The sequence below is a fragment of the Nelumbo nucifera genome, chromosome 1 (assembly GCF_055504915.1).
Source record: "Nelumbo nucifera cultivar China Antique chromosome 1, China Antique-T2T, whole genome shotgun sequence".
In the NCBI taxonomy this organism is placed as follows: Eukaryota; Viridiplantae; Streptophyta; class Magnoliopsida; order Proteales; family Nelumbonaceae; genus Nelumbo; species Nelumbo nucifera.
In genome coordinates, this window is record NC_142649.1 from 159,297,138 (window position 1) to 159,321,022 (window position 23,885).

The 23,885-nt window shown below is 39.0% G+C and overlaps 1 protein-coding gene across 5 annotated transcripts in view; it reads left to right on the forward strand.

Annotated features, from left to right (window-relative positions):
• Nucleotides 1–23,885, forward strand: part of LOC104602898 (Serine/Threonine-kinase) — an 84,371-nt gene that overhangs the window by 16,001 nt on the left and 44,485 nt on the right. For 4 of the 5 annotated variants that reach the window (XM_088894971.1, XM_088894968.1, XM_088894967.1 and 1 more), the window contains exons 3-6: nucleotides 3,014–3,094; nucleotides 16,043–16,135; nucleotides 16,429–16,545; nucleotides 20,233–20,304. In XM_088894971.1, coding sequence (XP_088751097.1) covers nucleotides 3,014–3,094; nucleotides 16,043–16,135; nucleotides 16,429–16,545; nucleotides 20,233–20,304 — 363 coding nt within the window. The remainder of the gene's footprint in view (nucleotides 1–3,013; nucleotides 3,095–16,042; nucleotides 16,136–16,428; nucleotides 16,546–20,232; nucleotides 20,305–23,885) is intronic. The other variant, XM_088894969.1, reaches the window with a different exon arrangement.

Below are 23,885 nucleotides of genomic sequence, written 5' to 3' on the forward strand. Positions count from 1 at the left end.
ATGGCCGATCTACCCCCTGAACCACTCGCCAACCCAAAACACCCCCTGTAGGGGCATATTGGGAAGGCCCCGATATGGGCCGATATGTATCGAAATTTTGAACCATGAGTGGATTGACAACTTTATATATTCAATCTCCCCACCAAAGGTCTTCCCAGAACAAGGTTGGATTTCTAGAAGATACACCATTGCAAATGTTGCACACAAATAGGGTAAGCAAACCTGAAATGGCTTTCCAAGGAGAGGCTTGTTTTCTGAATGCTCATTTCTATTCAACGCTCCATTTAGCCTTTCTTTCTCCAACCCTCTATATATTTTCTCAGCAGCAATCCTGTTCCTACCTCCCAAAGTGGAAGGGCCAAGAGATTCATCCACCTGAAACTCCTCTACCACCTTCTCTAAGGGAGAAGATCTGCTTACCTTGTGCATCTCATTCATACACACATTCTCGTTGTCCTCCCTGTTGGCCTATCATCAATTCATCATATAGAGGCAGCCCTAGGTACCTATCAGGTTGTTTCTTACATTGTCATGTATGTATATTGTTAGTGAATAAAAGCCTGTTCAGGGACCTCACCTAACAGCTTAAGCTTTTAGGTTGAACGGCTCCTTGACATATATCTATTAATCAATATGAGTAGCATGGCAGTTTGCACTGTTTTAGTTTACAATCTCTTATTATGTGGAACAGTGCATGTAGATTATGATTAGACCTTCTCTTTTCTAGTAAAAATGATATTTAAGAATGGTTTCAATTTGTCATCATGCTTTTTTTTTTGATAAGTAAATAGCAAGAATTTTATTAAAAGAAAAGAAGTTACAAAAGAAGGGTGATAAAATAGCACCCGAGAACAAACAAAACAAAACAAAACAAAAGAGCCATCTATCAAACTAGATAACAGGCTCTGCATTACATATTTGATATCCCAGGACCTCTCCTAACCCACTCCCCAAATCCTCCTTTTTTAGTTGACTGAATTCAGGAAGAATCAACACCCATTCTACCACTGATCTGCCGACAGCCGCAACCATCTTCTCCATGCTACAAGCCTTGTCTTTGAAAGTCCTCCTGTTTCTTTGCTTCCATATTTTCCAGCATATTGCAAATGGGATACAACTCCATAATATCCTCACCTTCTTGCTCCTAGACAGCTTGGGTCATGTAGAAAAAATCTCTTCTGTTGAGGTTGGATGAAATCCAGAGACCCTGAACATGGAAGTAAACACTTTCCACAGGAATCTTGAAAAATTGCATGGGATGAATAGGTAAAACGTGTTGGCTGTCAAAATGTTGTCCATCGCTATCAGCCAGGCCAGGGCCTCCACTCTTGGAGGAACTGGGTTTCCCCAGATGCCCTTAATGTGATTTACATCTGAGATAGACCTGCTGAGAGCCAAATAGCATGACTTTACTGTAAACTTGCCATTCTTGCACTCTTTCCTCCAGAGCTCATCTCTGAGCTGAGCTGTAGGTTTTACACCCTCCAGTTTCTCTAAGAGAGAGATGCATTCTTCAACTTCTCTGTTCAATAAAGGCCTCCTGAATTTGGACTCCAAATCAACTGCTCTCCCCTCCTTTCATAACAGCCACTGATAGTAATTTCAGCCTCTGATAACCTATACAGTCTTGGACATACTTCACAAAGCCTTCCTACCCCACATCACTCATCCTCCCAGAACCTGATTTTAGATCCATCCCCTACTACGAAGCTGGTTAGGTCTCTGAATTCCTTGTTAAAGGTCATGATCCCCTTCCACACACTCACTAGGAAGCCCTCACCTTCTTTGATTCCCAACTGAATCTCACAACCCCATACTTCCCCACCACAGCCCTCCTCCACAAAGAATTCTCCTCCCCTCCTAAACTGAACCTCCTCAGCCACTTCCCCAATAAGGCCCTATTTAAAATTCCCACTCTCCTTATCCCTAGCCCTCCCCTCTCCTTCGGCCTACACACCCTGTCCCAGTTCACCAAATGAAATTTTTTGCCCCCTTCTCCTCCTCTCACCCTCTCCCAAAGAAAATCCCTTTGGAGCTTCTCAATTCTTTTTTGCCACCTTAGATGGAATTTTCAGCAAAGATAGGTAGAATGTTGGAAGAGTTGAAAGAACACTTCTGATAAGTGTCACCCTCTCCCCAGAGATAAATACTTAGCTTCCACCCATCTAACCTCTTTTCAATTCTTTCCAAGAGTGGTTTCCATAAGTTCACTGACTTCGCTGCACCACCAATTGGCAATCCCAAGTTTGTGACTGGGAGCTCACCGATTCTGCATTCCATGACATCATCACACTCCATCAGCACTTCTCTCCCAACTTCCCCAACTGCTATTATTGTGCTTTTGGATAGATTTATGTTCAACCCTGACAACAGCTCAAAACTTGCCAAGATTGCCCTCAAGTTCAGAATCTGTTCTACCTTTGCATCCAGGAAGATTAGGGTATTGTCTGCATACTGTAGGTGAGAGGTCCATCTGTACCTACCTTAAAACCCTCTATCAGACCCACTTGATCACTCCTTTCTAATAACAGGTTCAAAATCTCCATCACCAAAACAAACAGCAAAGTATTTGTCATAGGTCTTCTCAAAATCAATTTTACAGACCAGACCTGGTCTACCACTCCTTAATCGTGAATCAATACACTCACTAGCCACTAAAACCCCATCCAGTATTTGTCTCCCTTCTACAAAAGCCATTTGAGCTTCCCCAACCACCTCATGCAACACATACTTCAGTCTTTTAGATATAAGCATGATGATCGTTGCCCGACTCGATCAAGTGGTCATCATGCTTATTTTACCACTTCAGAAAAAAATGTTGACAGAAGTTTCCGTGTGTTCTTTTGGAGTGGTTATGTTGTTACATTTGTTTTCATTTCTTTCCTGTCAATTTTTGATTATTTATTGAAGTTTATCAGCGAGTATGCTAGGAAATTTATACACTTGAATTAATGCCTTATAATTTTAGAAGCTCTTTTACTACTTGATCACCTCTTTTACTTGGCCTTTTCAGGTATCAGTTCAGCCCTTTATTTTACGTTCACAACTGTATAGCAGTGTAAAAGACAGGACACAAGTGGATAGGGAATTAGAGGTTCATTTCCATACTTCAAGATTTAAAATTCCTTGAACATTCAATTGATTGTTTTACTTCCAAGGTTAGATTCTGTTAGTTTAATAAAAAATTAACTTATTGATGATGATATACATTGTAGTGGTGTAAATTTTTATGCAGTAGGTTTAGGTGCAAGGATATTTTTGTCTTTTCCCTGATATGTTTTAAACAATCAATAAAACACCAAGTGGGCACTGCCCAACATTTTGTGTCATCTCTTTCTTCTTCTCTCCTCCTGACCTTTCTTCTCTTCTACGACATTTATCATGGTATCAGAGCAATATTAGTTGTAGGTCCAAGCTCACAAAGAAGGGCGCTTTTCTCCTCTATTCTTCCATTCTTTTTAGCTTTTGAAACTGAAAAAAATGCTTGCATGACACATACCCAGCATTGCTCTTTCAAATTGGACATGAGAATGGCTTGTGTGTTTTTAAGTGAAGTGCTCAGAAGGACACTTGCATCCCTGCTAGAATGAGCAAACACAAACTCTTTGAAACCCTGAGGAGAGAGAACTAAGATCTGTATTTTTTTTTGATCAATACCAACAGCTTTTCATTAAAATGAAACAAATTAAATAGAAGGAAGGGGAGATAAACTTTCTTAACTCCCTGGGTAGGGCAAGAGCCCCCAGAAAAGCAATGAAGTAGAAGTACAACACAGCCCAAAATAAAGATTCCCGAGCCATCCCTGTTTGGGCAGTAGGACTCCTGCTTTTTTATTTTCTTTTTTGGTTGTGTAGAGAATCAAGGGTTGATTGTCATTTTTTGCTTTATTTTCTCCTTTATGGGACTTGAGAGTATTGTTGTACTATGTATGTATAGTATACACTGTATCATGGCTGTACAGCATTTTTTTGACTTTGTAAGAGGACATAATAGTCCTTTCTGATTCTTTTCAATCACACATATGTAAGATATTCTTTGGGCATGTGCTCATTAGCTTCGAACATGGTATAGGAGGAGGTTCTTTTGCCTGATTTTGAATGATGGATTGTACCTTGGAATAGCGCAATCATTCAAGGGATTTAGGATCTTTCTTTCTGCACTCATTTGGAGCTTTTTGTAACTGTATTAAGGGTTGTTTTGATCAGCCCAAGTCTTTCTTTTTTTTCTTGATAACGAGGTACAGATCTGATCTCAGTCCTTGATCTCTCTGATGTATGACCAGATCATGAAACTTTAAAGTTGGTGTTGCCTACAGCTGATCTTTTCACCCCTGCTATCTGATTGAAGATTGACCTTGATTTGGAGGGGATCCCTTTTCTTTGGCTGGCAGACCAGTTCTTTCCTATTTTTGGGCTTTTTGTCATTGTAACAAGTGCTTGACTACTTGTTTTTGGAAACTACTCCTTTAGTTTGGTGATGACTTGTGCTGTGAATATTTTTCTCTCCTCCATTTAAGTCTAATTGGATTTGATAGGGTTGCTGAGTTCCTATAATTTTCTAGTGCAGAAATATCTAGCTGTTATTTTTTTGAATTGTTGCACTGAAATGTCTTCAGAAAGGGGAGAGTTCTATTTATTAATTAGATTTATTGGAAGTAACCATATGGAAGTTCCACTTCCAATTTTTTGTCAAAGGGTCGTTGGGGCTATATTGATGGTTCAGTACCTAAACTGGATGAATTTGATGTTAAGCATGAAGAATAGATAATGATAAAATTTGGGTCTGTCTTTTCCAGTTAAAGAGTTTTGGAGTAAGCCAATTCCACCTAAGATTGGAGGTTTTTGCTGGGAAGTGTTTTGGATAGTATTAAGACCTGTGACCTTCTCCAAAGAAAGAGACTTACGTGGTGTTTATCCCCTCATAGGTGTCTCCTTTGTAAGGCTAGTGGTGAGTCTTGCCATTACTTATTAATCTCCTGCCCCTTACTATCATCAATTTGGTGGGATTGGTTTCTTTTCTTGTTTGGGTGTAGGTGGAACCACCTACCAAATGTACAAAGCTTGTTTGGCCCATTGTTAGTGAAGAAATAGTTGGTTAGCCACGAGTGTGGGGTTCCATACCCACACTCAGGCTGTAGTGTGTGTGGTTTCATACCCACACCTAGTTGTTTCTAATTTCTTTTATTAGTAGTTTCTAATTTCTTTTTAGTAGTTCCAGTTTCTTTAGTTTCTAATTTCTGTTAAGTTGGGCTGGCTTGCCTTATTGTTTCTAATTTTTGTTTATTTCCTATTCTTGTAAGGATTCTAAAAGCTATAAATAAAGGAGTGTATGGGGTAGCAGATCATTCACCACTGAACCCCTTCTTTCTTTTCTCCTCTCTTCACTCTTTTTCTCTTTTCTTCTCTTCAAACCTGTAATACAGTAAACAATTCTTCTTCTTCTTCTTTCAAGTTGGTATCAGAGCCTTAGATCTAGGGTTTCTCATGTGGATTTAATTTAGCTGACCACATGAGAATTGTTTAGGGCTGAAAGTTCAGAAAGATCCTTATTTCGGATGATTCTTGGAGGTTGCAAGAAGGCTTTAGCAGCTGTCCTAAAATTGGAGAGAGCTTCTTGTAATCAGGAAGAATCAGGCAAGAATTGAGTGATCAAGATCGATTCTTGATCAAGATTGGAGATGCTGATCAGTTTTTTTTTTTTTTTTTTTCTTGGTTCTTTGATCAAGATTCAAGGTGCTGACAGTAATCGATTGATCAAGTTTGAAGACTGAAGGTAGCAATCAATTTTCCGGGCTTTTTTTCTTCATAAAGTAAGTACCTTTTCTTGAGATTGATACTCAAAAGGACATTGTTATTCATTCTGAGAGGTACGGATAGAAAATCTCAAGACTGATATTAATCAGTCCAGGACTGATATCAATCCCAGGACAGTAGTTGACTGTTATCTAACTGCAAAATCATTATCCTAGGTCGGCTGTTATCAAGATAAGGACCTATTCACTATTCCCCTCAAAAACTTTTGGGTGTACTTGTTTTGTTCAAATCCTTGGACCTCATCACTCCAAGTTTGATCCCAAAGCCACTAAGTGTATTTTCCTTTAATATGCACAAAATCAAAAGGGATATTGCTGTTATGAGCTAGTTTCAGCGATGTGCTTTGTGTCCATGGATGTCACATTCTTTTTGGATATGCCCTACTGTCACAAGGCTTCTCCTCAGGGGGAGAATAGTGAGGAAGGGATTTCAGTTTCAGCTCCAAGAGTTCCTTTACCTGTCCCAGTTACTGAGGGGGGGAGTTGCGAAGAAGGTTGTCAAAAATGCAGGGAGTTGAGGGTGTATAACAGAAAGTGGTGGAGGCAGGTTGATTCTCGTACTCAACAACAATCTAGGCCAGTTCCAACATCTTCTATAGCTCTAGACCCAAACACTACTACTGCTCCACTGTTGATCCCACTGTTGATCCCACTGTTACAGAGGTTCAGCCTTCACAGACTGATGACCTTGATCTTCTAATTGCTATTCGTAAAGGGAAGCGCCGTTGCACCTCATCCACTGTCCATTGCATCTTCAAGTCCCTTTCCTATAATTGTCTCTCAGAATCATACAGATCTTACTTGGCATCTATTTCTTCTATTCCTATACCCAGAAAAGTGCAAGAAGCTCTTTTGATACCTGAATGGAAGGAAGGAATGCAAGTAGAGATGGATGCTCTTGTTAAGAACAACACATGGGAACTAGTTATCCAGCCTGAAGGGAACAAACCTGTTGGATGCAGATGGGTGTTTACTGTGAAATATAATGCTGATGTTACTGTAGAGAGGTATAAGGCCAGATTGGTTGCAAAGGGATTCAACAAATTTATGGCATAAACTATACAAAAACTTTTGCACCTTTTGCAAAAATGAACACTATCAGAGTTCTTCTATCCATTGCTGCAAACTTCTCATGGCCACTATTTCAGCTAGATGTTAAGAATGCTTTCCTCAACGGAGACTTGCAAGAGGAAGTATACATGGAGTTTCTCCCTGGTTTTTATAGTACAGAAGCAGGAAAGAAAGTTTGCCTTTTGAAGAAGGCCTTGTATGGGCTAAAACAATCCTCGAAAGCTTGGTTTGATAGGTTTAGACTGGCTTTGGGCAAATTCGGATACATACAAGCTCAGTTAGATCACACCCTCTTCTTTAAGAAGGCAAGTCATTCCTTGACTCTACTTGCAGTCTATGTAGATGACATTGTGATAACAGGAAGTGGCACTAGTGAAATTGAAACCCTTAAACAATACTTTCACAAGGAATTTGAAGTGAAAGACCTAGGAAAGTTACACTATTTCCTAGGAATTGAGGTAGCTCGATCTAAGCATGGCATTTTCATCTCCCAAAGGAAGTATGTTCTGGACTTATTGGAAGAAACTTGCAAGTTAGGAGTGAAACCTGTTGATACTCCCATTGAGCCTAACCATAAGATAAGTGCAGAAAGTGGAGAACTTCTTGAGGACAGGGCTATGTACCAAATGCTGGTTGGGAAACTTCTTTATCTCTGTCTAACCCAGCCAGATATTTCTTATGCCGTCAGTGTTGTCAGTGAATACATGCATTCTCCTAGGACCACCCATCTCCTTGCAGTAGAAAGGATCCTTGCCTACTTAAAGAGATGTCTAGGGAGAGGTATACTCTTCAAGAATAATGGTCATATGAAAATAGAAGTGTATACAAATGCGGATTGGGCTGGATGTGTTGATGATAGGAAGTCCACCTTTGGATATTGTGCATTTGTGGGGGGAAATCTTGTTTCCTGGAGAAGCAAGAAACAAAATGTTGTTGCTCGCCCCATTGCAAAAGCGGAATACAGATCCATGGCCAATGGTGTTGCAGAAGTGTTATGGCTAAGATCCTTGCTTAATTAGTTGGAGGTTGATTATGAGAAGCCTCTGATGCTGTATTGTGATAATCAAGCTGCAATTAATATTCCCCACAACCCAATACAACATGACAGGATTAAGCATATTGAGGTTGATAGACATTTTATCCGAGAGCGAGTTGCATCTCAAGAAGTATGCTTTCCTTATATTGCCTCAAACATGTAGTTAGCTGATCTCTTCATTAAAGCAGTCACAAAAGGCAAATTGGAGACAGATCTACGCAAGTTGGGAATGACAAATATGTACTCCCAACTTGAGGGAGAGTGAAGAAATAGGTGGTTAGCCACGATTGTGGGGTTTCATACCCACACTCAGGCTCTAGTGTGTGTGGTTTCATACCCCCACCTTGTTGTTTCTAATTTCTTTTATTAGTAGTTTTTAATTTCTTTTTAGTAGTTCTAATTTCTTTAGTTTCTAATTTCTGTTATTAGAAGTTTCTAATTTTTGTTAAGTTGGGCTGGCTGGCCTTATTGTTTCTAATTTTTGTTTATTTCCTATTCTTGTAAGGATCCTAAAAGCTATAAATAAAGGAGTGTATAGGGCTGCAGATCATTCACCACTGAACCCCTTCTTTCTTTTCTCCTCTCTTCACTCTTTTTTTCTCTCTCTTTCTCTCTTTTCTTCTCTTCAAACATGCAATACAGTAAACAATTCTTCTTCTTCTTCTTGTTTCAAGTGTTAGCTACCTGAAGAAGAGGGGAAGAACTTAATAGAGGTGTACAAGGGTGCGGTTTGTTGGGCAATATGGGAAGAGAGTAGACCTGGCAAAAAGTTGACCCAACCCGCGAACCCGACCCAACCCAACCCAAAAGAACTGGGTTAGGGTCTCATATTTAGCTATCCGAATGTGAAAATGACCCGACCCGACTTGAAAAAAAACTGGGTTGGGTTGGGTCTTTACTTTTTATTGTTTACTCTTTAAATTGTTAATTTTTCAAGTTTTTTATTTTATATTTGGAATTTTACGGTTAATTCTTTGAAGTTTGACATTTTTCATGTAATTTTTCTTTATTTATTTAAACTCCAATTATTTTCTGGGATGACCCGAATTGACCCTTGGGTCAACCCTAACCCGAACATTTAGGATTAGGGCATAGCATTTGACAACCAAACCCGAAATTCAACTCGACCCGAAATCAACTAGAAGCACCTTGACCCAACCTGAACCCGACCCACACAACCCAATTTCCAGGTCTAGAAGAGAGGAATCAAAGAACTTTTGTAGAAAAAGAGGGGAGTAAGGATGCACTAATTGAAGTCATCACTATTAGAGTGATCCATTGGGTGGAAACTTTAAAATTTTTTGAGGATGTTTCTGTTTTAGACTTGAGGAGAAGTTGGAAGGAAGTGGCTGGTTCTACTCCTAGTAAGGTTGTCTCGAGGCCACGCTGGTCTCCTCCAATCAGCTGTTATATAAGCTGAACTTTGATGGTAGTAGTGAAGGAAATTCGGGCCCCTCAGGAATTGGGGGGAGTTTTCAAAAATGGTGAAGGAAGAATTATTGGCCCTTTTTTTAACACTGATTGGTGTGGGAGATTCTCCAAGGACTGAAATTCTAGCTGCTTTGGAAAGGGTTCAAAAAGCCAAGGAAATGAATATTCGAAAATAAATAATTGAAGGGGATTCAATGTTGGTTATAAGCTGGTTTCAAAAGGAAGAGGATCTGGGTTGGTGAGACTAATTAATGAAAAAAGAAGGTTTAAGGGGTTGGCACAAGGAATGGAAATGAATCTGATTTGGGTGAAAAGAAATGCTAACTGCTTTGTCAATGCATTAGCTAAACAAGGGGTGGGAACTAGGAATAAGTCAACTGTTTATTTATTTTTGATCAATAACAAAGATTTCATTAATCAGACAGAATAATTAATTACAAAGGAGGGGAGATAAACTTTCTTAACTCCCCCAACAAAGGCAAGAGCCCTCAAAGTGAAAAAACCAAAGTTACAACTGAGCCCAAAATAAAGATTCCCTAGTCACCCCTTGCTTTGCTACCCATCTGCAAATGAATTAGCAGATCTCTTCACTCAGCTGTACTTTATTTCCATGTCCTTGGCCAACCACCTGAACTTTTTCCATTCATTGGTGTAGTTCCATTACCCAGCTTTGTCTTCTCTCAACCACCCTACTACCACTTCTGAGTCCCCTTCAATTACAAGCCTCCTAATATTCATTTCCTTGGCCCTTTGAACACCTTCCAGAGCCGCAAATATCTCAGCCCTGAGAGAGTCACCTGCTTCAAGTGGGCTTGATAACATGGCCAAAACAATTCCATTCTCATCCCTAAATACACCCCAATGCCTGAATGCCCAGGGTTCCCTCTACTGCTGCCATTGAAGTTCAACTTTACAAAACCAGTGGGGGGAGGGATCCAGACTGACAAAGACTCGTTTTCACCTGGGCAGAACTAGCAATCTCTTTCCACTTCCTTAGCAAATCGTCCACTATAAAGTCTGTGATTAACTCCGAGGACTTCAACCAATGTTCTGCCCTGAAGTGAATCAAGTCAATCGAACTTTCAAAGTTTCTCTCTTTCTCAGAGAAAATTTTTGAATTCCTTTCTTCCCACAATGTCCAGCATACAACAGCTCTTAGGCACCGCCACATGGTCCTACCCCTCTTCAGATGCCACCTGAAAAAAGGAGAGAAAGGACTTTGCACATTCAAGGGGGGGTTCCCCCTACACCCCAAAAGAGAAAAGCCCATTCCCAAATAGTTTTGGCAAGTTGGCAAGAAACCAACAGGTGATAACCAGTTTCTCCATCAGCTTTACATAGAATACACCTATTAGGAGATAAACGCATCTTTGGTCTCTTTCTTTGAAGCAGATCACTAGTGTTGATTCTTTCCAGGAAAGTTTCCCAACAAAAACTCCCAACCCTAGGAGGAATTGGCTTACACTAAATCTCTTTAACAGGGAAGGATAAATTGACAGTGTTGGAAGGCTGAGTTAAGGCTTTGAAGAAAGAGGCACAAGAGAAATAGCCTGAGGGGGTGGGGGTCCAAATTCTGGTGTCTTCCTTTGTGGGGTTCAGGAAGCCATTTTCAAGAATAGCCAGGAGAGACAGGGTGCTGTCCTGATCTCTATCTCTAACAGCCCTTCTCAAACCCAAATTCCAACTAAACCCAGTGTTTGAAGATGAAGGGACAATAAAGGAAGAAATGAACTCATTTTTCAATTCAGAGAGCATAGAGGTATGGAAATTGATCCTTCAAAGGAGAATTCCCCACCCAAGTTTGTTCCCAAAATTTTATGAGGTTGCCTGAGTTTAAATCATACCTGATTAGAGGGGAGAAAACTGGTAACAAGTCATGGATTGCTTTCCAAGGTGAGGCACATGTCGTCCTTACCAAGTTTCCAGGATCGCATTCATTGTCCTCCAGCCCGTGAATGCTAGCCACTATTCTAGCCCACAACTTCTCCTCAAAAGGGAACCTCCATAACCATTTCCCTAATAAAGCCATATTCCTCTTCCTAATGTTCCCGAGCCCTAACCTTCTCGACTTCTTATCCCTAATCACCATCTCCTACCCCACTCTATGGTTCCTCTTCTTTTCACCTGGTTCTCATAGGAAGTCTCTTATCAACTTTTCCAATCTATTAGACACCTTTGCTAGAATCTTGAACACTAGTAAGAAGTAGATGGGTAAATTGGCTAAGGTTGCCCTAATTAGTGTGATCCTCCCACCAAGAGACAGGTAATTCTTTTTCCAAGAGGCAAGCCTTTTCTCAAATCTTTCCACCACTGGATTCCAGAACCTTCCTTTCTTAGGGTTGTCTCCCAGGGGTAGATTTAGATAATTCAAGGGCCAACTTGAAACTGCACATCCCAATAGCTCTGCGGCCTGCGCACTTCCTGACCTCCCCTTCCTCTAAATTCACTCCCACTACACAACTCTGCTCAAAATTCACTTTAAGGTTGGACATTTGTTCAAAGAGTTGTATCACCCTCTTCAAATTTTTAATCCAATTCAAGTTCCCACCTTCATAGAAAAGAATTGTGTCATCTGCAAATTGTAAGTGGGTAAGTGGGATCTCTTCCCTTCCTAACCTCCACCCTCTTAGTAAATCCCTTGAATCTTTTTTATGAATTAATATACCTAGAACATCTACAATTAGGGTGAACAAGAAATGAAAGAGTGGATCTCCTTGTCTTATTCCCCTAATAGCTGGGAAGAAATCCACCACTATCCCATTTACCAGTACTGAGTAATGACAGTTCTTGACACATCCCATTATCCATTTACACCATCTTTCCCTGAACCCAAAGTTAACCATCACTTCCTTCAAAAAGGACCAATCAACCAAATCATAAGCCTTTTCTAGGTCCAATTTACACACCACTCCTTTCTTTATCACTTTTTTGAAGTTCTCCAAACTCTCATTGGCAATTAGAATTTGATCAACTATCTGTCTTCCCTTTACAAAGGCTCTTTGGTTTGGTGCAATAATATCGTGCGGGACTTGCTTTATCCTTAGAGACAACACCTTTGCAATTATCTTGTATAGACTATTTACCAAGCTGATTGGCCTAAAGTCCTTTGGATGAGAGGCATCCTTCTTCTTTGGGATCAAAGCAATAAAAGTGGAATTCAACCCCAAATTAATTATTCCCCTTTTATGAAACTCATCAAACACTAGCACTTGATCCCTTTCCAAAATTTCCCAACAGTCTTGATAAAAGGCCATTGTGAAACCATCTGGGCCTGGAGCTTTCATTCTGTCCATAGGAAACACAACCTCCTTTATTTCCTCCACCTTAAATCTCCTTTCCAACCTTTGCCTGTTTTCTGCCCCTAGATCTGACCAATCCAACCCTTCTAACCACACCCTCCCAATCAAAGGCCTTCTAAAGATAGACTTAGAGTGATTTATAAAAGCTCCTACTATCTCATCTTAGTGGGTTAGGATTGACCCCTCCACTTCCAGCCCTTCAACTGCCTCCTCAAACCCCCCCTGTTCCTTGTCTCTCTCTTCAAATACTCCCCATTCCTCTTTCAGATCCAATTCCTCAATTTGATCCATTAGTATCTGCTTCCTTTCTTCTAATCTCCCAAACTCTAACCAGTTCTACTCTCTAATCTTTGCTTTCAAGAATTGGAGTTTCCTGTGAAACTTCATGCCTTCCCATTCCACTGAGGGATTACATTGGTCCCCCCATTCTTTGAGTTTCTTGGTAAACCCTGGGTGGAGTAGCTACATATTTTCAAATCTGAATGGGGAAGGTCCATCGCCCTCCTTTTCTCCTTGGAAATCATTATAGGCCAATGATCTGAAGTGAGCCTAGTCAATGCCCTAGATGTTAACATCCCCTAGTGTTCTTCCTAGTTTGTTGAGAATAAGAACTTGTCCAACTTAGAGCAAATCGGGTTCGATTGAAGATTGGACCAAGTGTATGTCTTGTGGGCTACTGGATTTCTTTAAGCTGAAAAGCATCCACAAAGGGATTAAACACCCTCATACTTGTTGTCACTCTCTGATTAGGGTTATTAGTTTCCTTTGTGAACCTAACCACATTAAAATCTCCACCCAGACGCCAAGGCCCTTCCCAAAGTCCCCTGACATCTCCCAGTTCCTCCCACAACTCCTTCCTTTCCCTACCATTTGGCCCATATACATTCGTTAATACCTACTCAAACCCACTCTCTACCTACTTGAACTTCAAAGACAGTGAGTATTTGCCAATTAGTTCCTCCATACCCATAAGCACATCACTCTTCCTCGTTGTTACAACCTCCCTGAAGATCTCCAGGATGGAGTAGCCACCCAATTGATCCCCCTAGCCCTCTATACACTTCTTGCCCATCTACTATCAAAATCCATTCTTTTAGATTCCTGGATTAGCATGCCATCTGGGTTATACCTCTTAATCACCTCTTCAATCATTACTCTTTTCCTGGCACTTCCCAAACTCCTCACATTCCTGCTCAGAGTCCTCATATTCACCTTTTTCTTACCCCCTCCCACCAACCAGCTTCTCCTTCACCCCTTTCCTCCTATCTCCCTTTACTTCAAACTGCTTGTCGCCTTCCACATCTCTTTTCAGCCTTTCTACATCACTCAACTTCCTCTTCTTAGTTTTACTATCCTCCTTATGTATGAAAATTTTTAAATCATTCAGATTCTTCAACTTACATCCTGATGTTCCCACAAGTTCTGCTACGGAGTCCTCTCTACTAGAGACCTCCTCCACTGTCCTCTCCATCTTCGCCTTCCCACTCACCCCTTCAGCCCTCAATCCCCTTTAATTAGAATCTCTCCCTGTTGTCCCATTTATATCCCCCCTTTGAAGCTCATTCTCTTCAATTTCCCTTTATCCCTTGCCTACACCTTCCTATTCCTATTTATCTCATCCATCAACTCCCCTTTATCCCTTGCCTCCTTCTGCTTAGAAGAGCACTCTGCTATGGTGGCTTCTCTTACTTGGGCTGCTGGATCTAGGACGGGAATGGAATCCGGAATACAAGACAGAGAGCACTCATCAGTAGAAAAAACTGAATTCACTGGGTTACCAGGGTTTAATTGGGAGGTGGAAGATGGATATAGGCTGTTGTTTTTGACTACCCTTCCCTGTTTCATTGGTTTCTGTCTGTTCCTTGGGTTGGTGAGAGAACGATCCCGTCACTTGGTCAAGGAGAGAAAAGAATCCAAGAAAATTATGTGGGCTTAGTCAGCTTGTGGCCCGAGTATGGGTTGGTACACTTCAGAGATTCTTTATATGATTGTTGTGTTTAGCTTATGAAACAACACTTTGATAGGAGAAAGATTATGCGTTTCCTAATGCATTTAAGACTTGAATATGAGGTGATTAGATCAAATATTCTTAGCAAGAGTACCATTCCCAACTAGATGCTATTTTTGGTGAACTCCTGAGGGGAGAAACAAGACTGATTACTCAGAATCAGTCAGGGTAGGTTTGGTGTTTAGGGATGAGAGAGATCATGTAATTTCTATGTTTTCTGGACCAGTTGGGGTTGGGGATTCATTCGAGGGCAGAAGTGGTGGCTTTAGTGGAAGGTTTGAGGGAGTGCAAAAGAGTTTAATATATAGAAACTTATTATTAGAAGGGGGCTCAAATGTTGTAACGGGGTGGTTGATGAATATGAAGAAGTTATCTGGGTGTACAGAAATGAAACTAAAAGTTAGATGGATGTTGAGTATGACGGTGAAGATGCAATGGGTTCAGAGATCAGCTAATTCTTGGGCTGACGTAAGGGGTTATGAGAGATCATATGCTTCGGGTAAAATTGTAACTTAAACTGGGGGAGAGAGGGAGGGAGGGAGGGAGGGAGGGAGGAGGAATGCAAATCCAATCAAAGTACATCTATTGATAGGAAATAAAAGGGAGAGCCCCTTACTGAAGTGAAGGGGACAAAATATGGGTTAACAGGTTGACCAAAACAGAAAATGGATACTAGAAAAAGACCAAGGGAGAGCCCCTTACTCAGCTTTATTGCTGAGTCCAAGAGCACCCCCAACCCACCCATACAAAGGGTCTCACTATCTCTCTCCCTCCCTCTCTCTCTCAGGCACACATGTTCACAATCCCATGCCTAACAAAAAGACCAAATATTCACAGCTGACAAGCTGACCAAGCATAAAAGTTGATACTAGAAATATTGGTATGTATCTATTTCTTGATTTAAAAAAAAATCTGCTGTGATGTTATTTGTTTTTGTCTTGGTTTCTCCCCACTCTGATGTTTTTCCCCTACTTGAGGAGGTCATTTCTTTTCGCACTTGTTTTTCTCATTTTCAATAAAACCTCTGTAGATTGGTTGGTGTTCCCTCCTCCCCCAAAGGGAAACTTTGGCTTGCATATTTGACATTTTATTTATTCTATCTTCTTTTGATAATACTTGAATCTTTCTCCATAATCCCTGGAGTATAGAGAACTAATTTATAGTATTTCTTTTGATAGAACTTTAGTAGGTGATCCGATCCCCAAGGAAAATATCGGCTTATCCATATTTTCATGTGTTTATCTTCTTTCATTAGTGCTTGTATATATTTTTTTCTATAATTCCTCGAGGAAGGAGAATACAATGTTTTCTAGCTTTTTGCTGGGGTTTCTTTAATTTGTTTTTGAGGAATAAGACATAAATGTCGGTTGTTTACTTTTGTGCAGTCATTGAGGAAGGAGAAAATTTTGCGCATTTTCAAATTAAATACAGGCCAAGATGACCATGCTATAATGTTCATTGATGATTATTTAAACCAGGTTTATTTCTTCTACTGAATCTGAATCTTTTCTCAAATGATACTTGAGAATGTAATTTGAATTGTACTGCTAGCTTTTGTAAGAATTATAGAAAAAAGGGGGATGAGACTTTATTGGCCCATTTTTTCAGGGGTGCTAGTTATTATATGTTTTCTATAGTTTCAACTTTGTAGTATTAATGAGTATGACATATTTGGTGTACCATTTCTAACATATTTTTAGAATGTAGTCTTGATTTTCCTTTTGATCATTAATTGTTAATTTAAGTTTCAACTTGTGGTTTATCTGTCTAGATTGAACTAGTGGTGAAAAGGATGGAAGCCAAAAGACAAGATATTGCAGTTTTTGAGTGGTTTAAAGAACATGTCATTCCTACCCAGCTTGATCCCAGTATAGGGCATCAGGAGCTGGTGAGTTCCTTTAAGGCAAATTGCTTCTTGCAGTTTATGTATGTTTATCACTTCTGAAATTCTGATTTTAGATCCAAAATTTTATTTCTTATGCAAGTTATATTTTCACTATTTTATCTGAATCTTTGTGATGGGCCTGCTGTTTTTTTTTGGGTACATGGTGTTGAGTCTTCTTTGTTTTGTCATATTATCTTCCACTGTTTCCCTTGAAATTGATCAACTATTCTGCCTACATATTTGGCTTTTGAATTATCTAACCTGCCACCTTAGGTGATGAAGACTGCAAGATTTTTCCCATGTCAATTATAAGTGAACAAGAAGACTTAAGGGAAATTATCAAAAAAAAAAAAAAAAGAAACAAGAAGACTTGCATGGTAACTTGAAAGCATCTTTGCATAATCGTCCCCTACTTGGATGGTTCAAATTGTTGACATATTTACTTATATTCTCATTCCATGGATACTGACATGAAATGCTACAATAATTGGCATATTCCCTAGTGAAAAGTATTGGCTCTATGTGGAATACATGAGATGGTATTGTATCATAATGAGTTGGCAATACTGTCATAGATGTGTACATATATTGTTGCTAGGGTTGGAAATTTTGACCCTAACCCATTTGACCCACCCAACCCACCCACTTGAAAACCCACCCATTGAAGAAGTGGGTCAATATGGGTTGAATGACCCAAAGGAAAAGGGATAGGGTGCATTGGGTTGAGGGTTACCCATTGGGTCATTAATTTTCCCTTAATGATCAATGGAGGAATTGGGCAGTAGTCGCAAGCTGCTCCCTTGTGAAGGTGTGTTTAGGCAGCCTTGGACTTATTTGGGTTGTACCAGGCATGACACAAAAGGTGGGCCATGCTAGCACAAACCCACGACCTGGCACGACCAATATATATAATAATATATTGATATACATATATATTACATATATACATACACACACACACGCACACACACACACACACACACATATATATATATATATATAGATAAAAAAATATATACATATATATACAATTATTTGTAATAATATATTAATATATATACATATATAAATTTTTATTTTCAATTTTATTATACTATTTTGTTCCAATTGTATTGCAATTTTTTTAATTTCATTTTATTATTTCATATATAAACATATTTATACATCAAAATTCATATAGAATAAAGTTTTAAGATTTTTTTTTTCAAATTCTTGTCTATTTTGTTAATTTATTTTAACCTTTTTAGTTTTTTTTTTCATTTTTTTTTAAATCATGCCTCTTATGGCCCGGCTTGGCAAGGGCCCACTTGGGCTCGTCCTGCAGGCCATGCCAGGCCTAACCTTTGAAGAGTTCTTGGCCATGTGGGCACAACCCACCTAGGCCCATGTGCCAGCACGACATGGCCTGCGTCATGGCCCACTTTACACCTCTATGTTTGAGTTGGGCACCACCTCTTAAAGGCTTCTTGAAACTGAATTTTGATGGCAATAGTCAAGGTAATCCAAGTCCATCAGGGACGGGAGGGGTTCTAAGGAATGAAAGTGGAATGTGACTCTCTTATACTCAGGCTCTTTAGGTGTGGGGGACTCCACTAGGGCAGAACTACTAGTGCTGCCCTCCAAGGGGTGCGGTTTGCAGTACAGATAGGAGTGAAACAGCTACTAATAGAAGGCGACTCCAAGGTGGTTGTGGGGTGGCTATAGAACTCAGAATCTGTGATATGGTGTTTTAAGAGTGAACTTAAGAAATTCAAGTGGCTGACAAGAAATCTGTGTCAGAATACAATGGGTTTGGAGATCAGTTAATGCTATGGCTGATTGTCTTGCCAAGCAAGGGGCAAATAGGGAACAATTGTATTGGACATCTTTGTAGTTTGTTTTTTGATTTTGCTTGCTTGGAGATGTAGCAGCTCATGCCTCTCTATGGGATACTTGTATCTGTTATTATCCATATTTTAATAAAATTCTTTTCACTTATAAAGAAAACCAAATGTTTTGACTAGATTGAGGACCCTCTTTTGTAGTAGTGTGCCTCTTCTTAGTTTTTCTTTTGAATTATAGTGATTTAGTAAGTTAATCATATTAGAATAGTAAGCTAAGCATCCAATCACCTAATCTCCATTTGTTCTTTTAGGAAAATATTTTTAAAAATTATGACAATTTTAATGAAATATAGGAAAAATTTCTTATAATATTCTAAAATCTTAAACTTTAAATGTATAGTTTATCAATGAAATTTGAAATATGCCTACATATTAACCTTTATCAGAGATGTTGGGAAAAATAATATATGCATAATTTTTTTGGATATCTAAGATATTGCTGATATATCAACATTTCTGTCATACTCCTTTTTTGGACTTATAGTGGAGAGATTAGTAATTCTAATAGTACTAAAAATAACATATACCTTTGTAAAATTAGTATTACCAAAATGAAGGAAGCATTAAACAAGATGAAGAAGGGAACGGCGTTAGTACCTGATGATATCATAATAGAAGTTTGGAAAGGGGATGGGAGAGGTAGGCTTGTTTTGGCTAACTAAACCATTTAACAAGATAATTAAAGCAAAGAAAGTGCCATACAAACGGAGAACACAAATTAAGGTGCCTATATTTAAAAACAAGGGAAAGTTTGAGGATGTTACCTTGGTTCAATAATTGATAACAAAGGAGAGTTTGAGGATGTTGCCCATTGAATTAGAGCAGGATAGGCAAAACGAGAGGTGTATCTGGAGTCTTGTGTGATAGGCGAACACCACTTTGGCTAAAAGGAAAATTTTATAAAACATTTGTAAGGCCAGCTATGGTTTTTTTTTTGATTGGAAACAGTAACTTCATTGATACAACTTAAGAATAACTTTCCAGAGTTAAGTACAGCTGTCAACTCCTAAATAGGTGTTAAGGCCAGCTATGTTGTATGGGGAGGAGTTTTGGGCGGCTAAGAAACAACAGGTCAAAAAAAAAAAAAAAAAGAGGAGTGTGGCAGAATGTGAATTCTTAGAAGGATGAGTTGGTAAGAAAGTCACAAATGGTCATACAAAGGAACCTAGGAGAAGCATCAACAAGTGATAAAATGGGAGAAAGTAGATTGAGATGGTTTCATTACATGCATAGATGACCATCTACAACACCTGTTAGAAAAAGTGATATGTTAAAAGTTGAAGGGGCTAGAAGAGCTAGGGGCTGACTGAAAAGGACTTAGGGTGGAACTGTGGATATGGCACTGGACAGAACACACATGTAGCCAACTCCATATGATGATGATGAAGAATTTGGGGAAATTTCCCCAAATCTTGTCAATATTGTGAGCCATGGTTTTGCATGTGCACTCAAAGCTCTTATTGTCTCAAAATTTATGCTACTTTATTATTTCATCATTCATTTTGAAAAGTATTGAAGCTGAACTCCTAGAATTTAGGTGCCATGAATATTGGACTAGTTCACCTAATGGTTTAATTGAGCCTTCTCGTTTTTATTTTGACTGTTATTTTTATGAAATTAAACTGCATATATTTTATCTATCTATATGGTAAATTTTATGCTATTGAATACTAACATATGAAAGCTAATAGGTGATGTTTAGCTTTCAGGAATTAAATTTTTTGTCATACATCTATCCCATGCTTTAACCATTTATTCATCATTGTCTTTTTCTTTTACAGTTTTGGTACTCTTTGCTGCATTGCAGTGTTCACTCCTGTCATTTGGGGGAAGTTTGAAGGATGAGCATATTTCTCTCTTAATTAATGCTGGTCTTCTTGTAAGTGAATAATGGTGTTATTTTCCTTTGGAAGACTAAGGTTTTTCTTTTTCTGTTTAAATTGTTTACTCGCTGTTGGCCTTTTTTGTATCTTTAAAAAAGTAATACTAGTAAATAATGCCTCCTTGAATCCACTTATTGAAAAGAAAGTCAGACCCGGAAATAAGGCCTCACATTGCTGGCTTCCCCTTTCTAGTAAAGTGGTCTGTCCTTCATGGTTCAAATCCACCTTGTAAAGGAAGATAAAACACAAAATAGAAAATGGAAAGTGCTTTAGGTGGTATCTTCTTTTTTGAAACTTATCATTTAAATTTAGAAAAGAACCATGTTCCTTTCCTTAAAATTCATTTGGTTCCATTTCAAATGCTTGCTTAGTCTTTCAGAAAAAACCATATTTTGTTTTTTTTTTTTTCCTGCAATGATCTCATTCTCTTCTGTTGCTGACACCCCAGATCAATCGACAACTGCTTATCTTCTCTCTTTTTCTTCCTTTTAACTATGGGTTATATGTTCAATATATATATTTTTTTTGATGAATAACAGGAATCATTTCATTAATATATGAGATTAAAATACAAGGGGGGGGGGATAAAATATCTTAGCTCCCCAAGGGATCAGAATAAACAATCAAGGAGAGAAAAACCAGTTACAAATGAGTTCAGAAAATAGAATCCCTATGCATCATCCCTTGCCTAGCTAAACCATCGGTGGAGGAGTTGGCACTTCTCTTTACCCAAATACATTTTACATCAATGTCCTTAGTCAACCACTTAAACATCCTCTTCTCATTATTGTTGTTCCAGAACCCAAAAGGCATCTTATAGCTAATTACCGAATAACTAGGAAATTACTAGTTACGAGGCCAATCATCCAAGGGTGTTCTCCTATCCTTGGTGGAATGTATTTATAAAATACAGCATCAGAAAAAATAAAATTGCCCATGTGGTCGGCTCACTCTGGAAAGTCCATGACTCCATGATCAATATCTGCAACAAGAATTCAGGAGGTAGCCCTATCTGATCTACTATCTGTTTCATCTGCTGTTTTTTTTTTTTTATTTTTTTGATCAATATCTATTTTATCTGCTGCTTAAGAGATTCATGCGCCAAGAGAGGCAAATCCATTGATCTCATGTGGAATTGCATGAAGCTTTAAACAGGTTCCCTGTGGCATGATGCATGACACATATGTCATAGACTTCATAGCTACCATGTAGTCTGACTCTGACTGAGATTTGCTGAACTTGACCTATTTATTCCGTAACCACTTCAGTCACTCCCAACACATCTAATTTGATCTCACGAGGGAATTTGTACATCCTTGCAAAGTAAATCCTTTCATAAAGCATCTAATTCATACACATAAACCTTATTCTGTAATATTAGCCCTGAGTGTGTCTAAAGGCTTGTTGCATGATCTCCAATCACTAGACCTAAAGCAATTTTCTCCTATCTTTCATCTATTGCTGCATTAGTATTCAATTTCAATCACCATCTAGAACTAGAAAGTGGCTACCAGTGGAGTGAAGACATTTGAGTCATAACATTTTGAAATTTTTTTTGATGAATCATGAAGAATTTTATTAAGATAAAGTTTAAAGTATAAAGTACACTGACAAGTGGATACATGTAGAGAAGATGGGCCGAATGGCCTATAGGCTGTTTATCCTTCTTTATTTTTTGTTATTTGTTGTAATGGGCCTTAATCTAGGCTTTGTTCTTTCTTGCGTTATGTTTTTTAATTTTTTGCCCAACCTTGTATATTATTAAAGTTTAACTTAATGAAATGGAATCAGGGGTGTAAGAGAAAAGGTTATGTTCGAAAATCTCTCTCTGAACCCTAGTTGTCACCACCTGATTTTTGCTACTTTCTTTTGATTTTTTGCAACTTTTTAAACAGTCCTTTCTTTTCGAAAGGCTGTTTTTCTTCTTGGTATCAGAGCAGGCTCGTTTTCCCCTCTTTTCACCTCTTTTTTTTCCCATACACAATGTGTATGGAGAATTGGATTGTATGAATAGTTAAAGAAACCTATTTCAGTCTAGTTGTTAGTGGTTTCTGGAGAGAAGGGGACTGGTTTTGTCGTCTTCCTGACAGATTCAAGTGTGTTGCCCGAAACCCTAATTTTTTGGAGAAATTTGATTGCGGGCTCTATAGGGAGTTTGACCTGGGCGCTCAGTGACTGAAGGCCTTCTCATCCTTCATCTTGAAGATCGAATAAAGTGGATTGGTGTTCTGTGAAGTCTACAAGGAGAGACTGAGATTTCTCTATTTCTCCCGGCTTTCGGGTGTGACGCAGGTAGCTGGTACGGCTGCATAGAGGTTGGTTCACAACACGTTTTTTTGTTGTCTTCATTTATTGTTATTTGAAGTTGTTAGAAGTTATTTTTGTAGTATTTAAGGAGATGAACCCTTCAGAAGTTGAAAACAAGCATGTTGCTGAATTTGGACAGGTTCCGGGAGCCTATGTAGACTCTGTACTGGCTGTGACCATAGTCAAGCTGGATGAAACTAATTATCTGGCTTGGTCACAATTAGTAAAAGTTCATATCTATTTAGAGGCTAATGGGGTTTTATCTCCAGGAGCAAGAAGGCTCCTTCGGAAGATGATCCATCATATGAAAATTGGATGCAAGAAAATTATACTATTATTGGATGGCTTTTGAACTCAATGCAATCACAGATTAGTCAACACTATTTGTGGATGAATTCAGCGAAGGAAATTTGGGATAGTGTTGCTGAAACCTATTCCCAAAAATTAAATGTGGCCAGGGTTTACAAGCTGAGAAGTGATGTGAAGAATTTGAGATAGGGGGAGAAACCATTTGCTATATATTTCTCAACACTGAAGTCTTTATGGCAAGAAATAGATTTGATAGAAGCTGTAGCCTAGGACACCACTAATGATGTTGAGACCTACAGGAAACTTGTTGAGAGAAACATGGTGTTTGAGTTTTTGACAGAGCTGAATCCAGAGTGACATCACAAAGCAAAATATTTTATTCAAGGATAGTGTTTCACTGTCTCAAGCCTATGCCTTGGTATGTAGTGAAGAAAGCAGAAGACTTGTCCAGGTCCAAGGGGCTGGTACTAAATGATCACTTTGCTAATATGGGAGTGAAACCCAAGGGAGTTGCAGGGGCTCCAAGTAGCTCAGGGAAGAAAGAGATTATTTGTGAGTACTGTAAAAAGCCAAAAGACACTAAAAACAAGTGTTGGAAATTGCATCATGAGCTTCTTCCTCTTCGGTTTGAAAAGAAGTCTGATATTATGAAGGCAAGGAGTGTCAATATTGCTGCTGGTCCAGATAGTGACAGATACCAAACTGAAGAGATGACGGCTAGTGAGTAATTAATAGCTATGAAGGTAGAATATGAGAAGTTTGGGAGGATGATCAGTCACCTAGAGGGTGTGGCCTCTTCTTCCAATCCTCCAAGAAATTCAACATCTTCTGCATTTGCTCATTCAGGTATACGGGCTTCTGCCAATCGTGCAACTATTTCAGTTAGTCGTAGGATCCCTTGGATTATTGATTTTGGTGCTTCTGATCATTTGACCAGCCTTTCCGCTTTGTTTCTTATGAT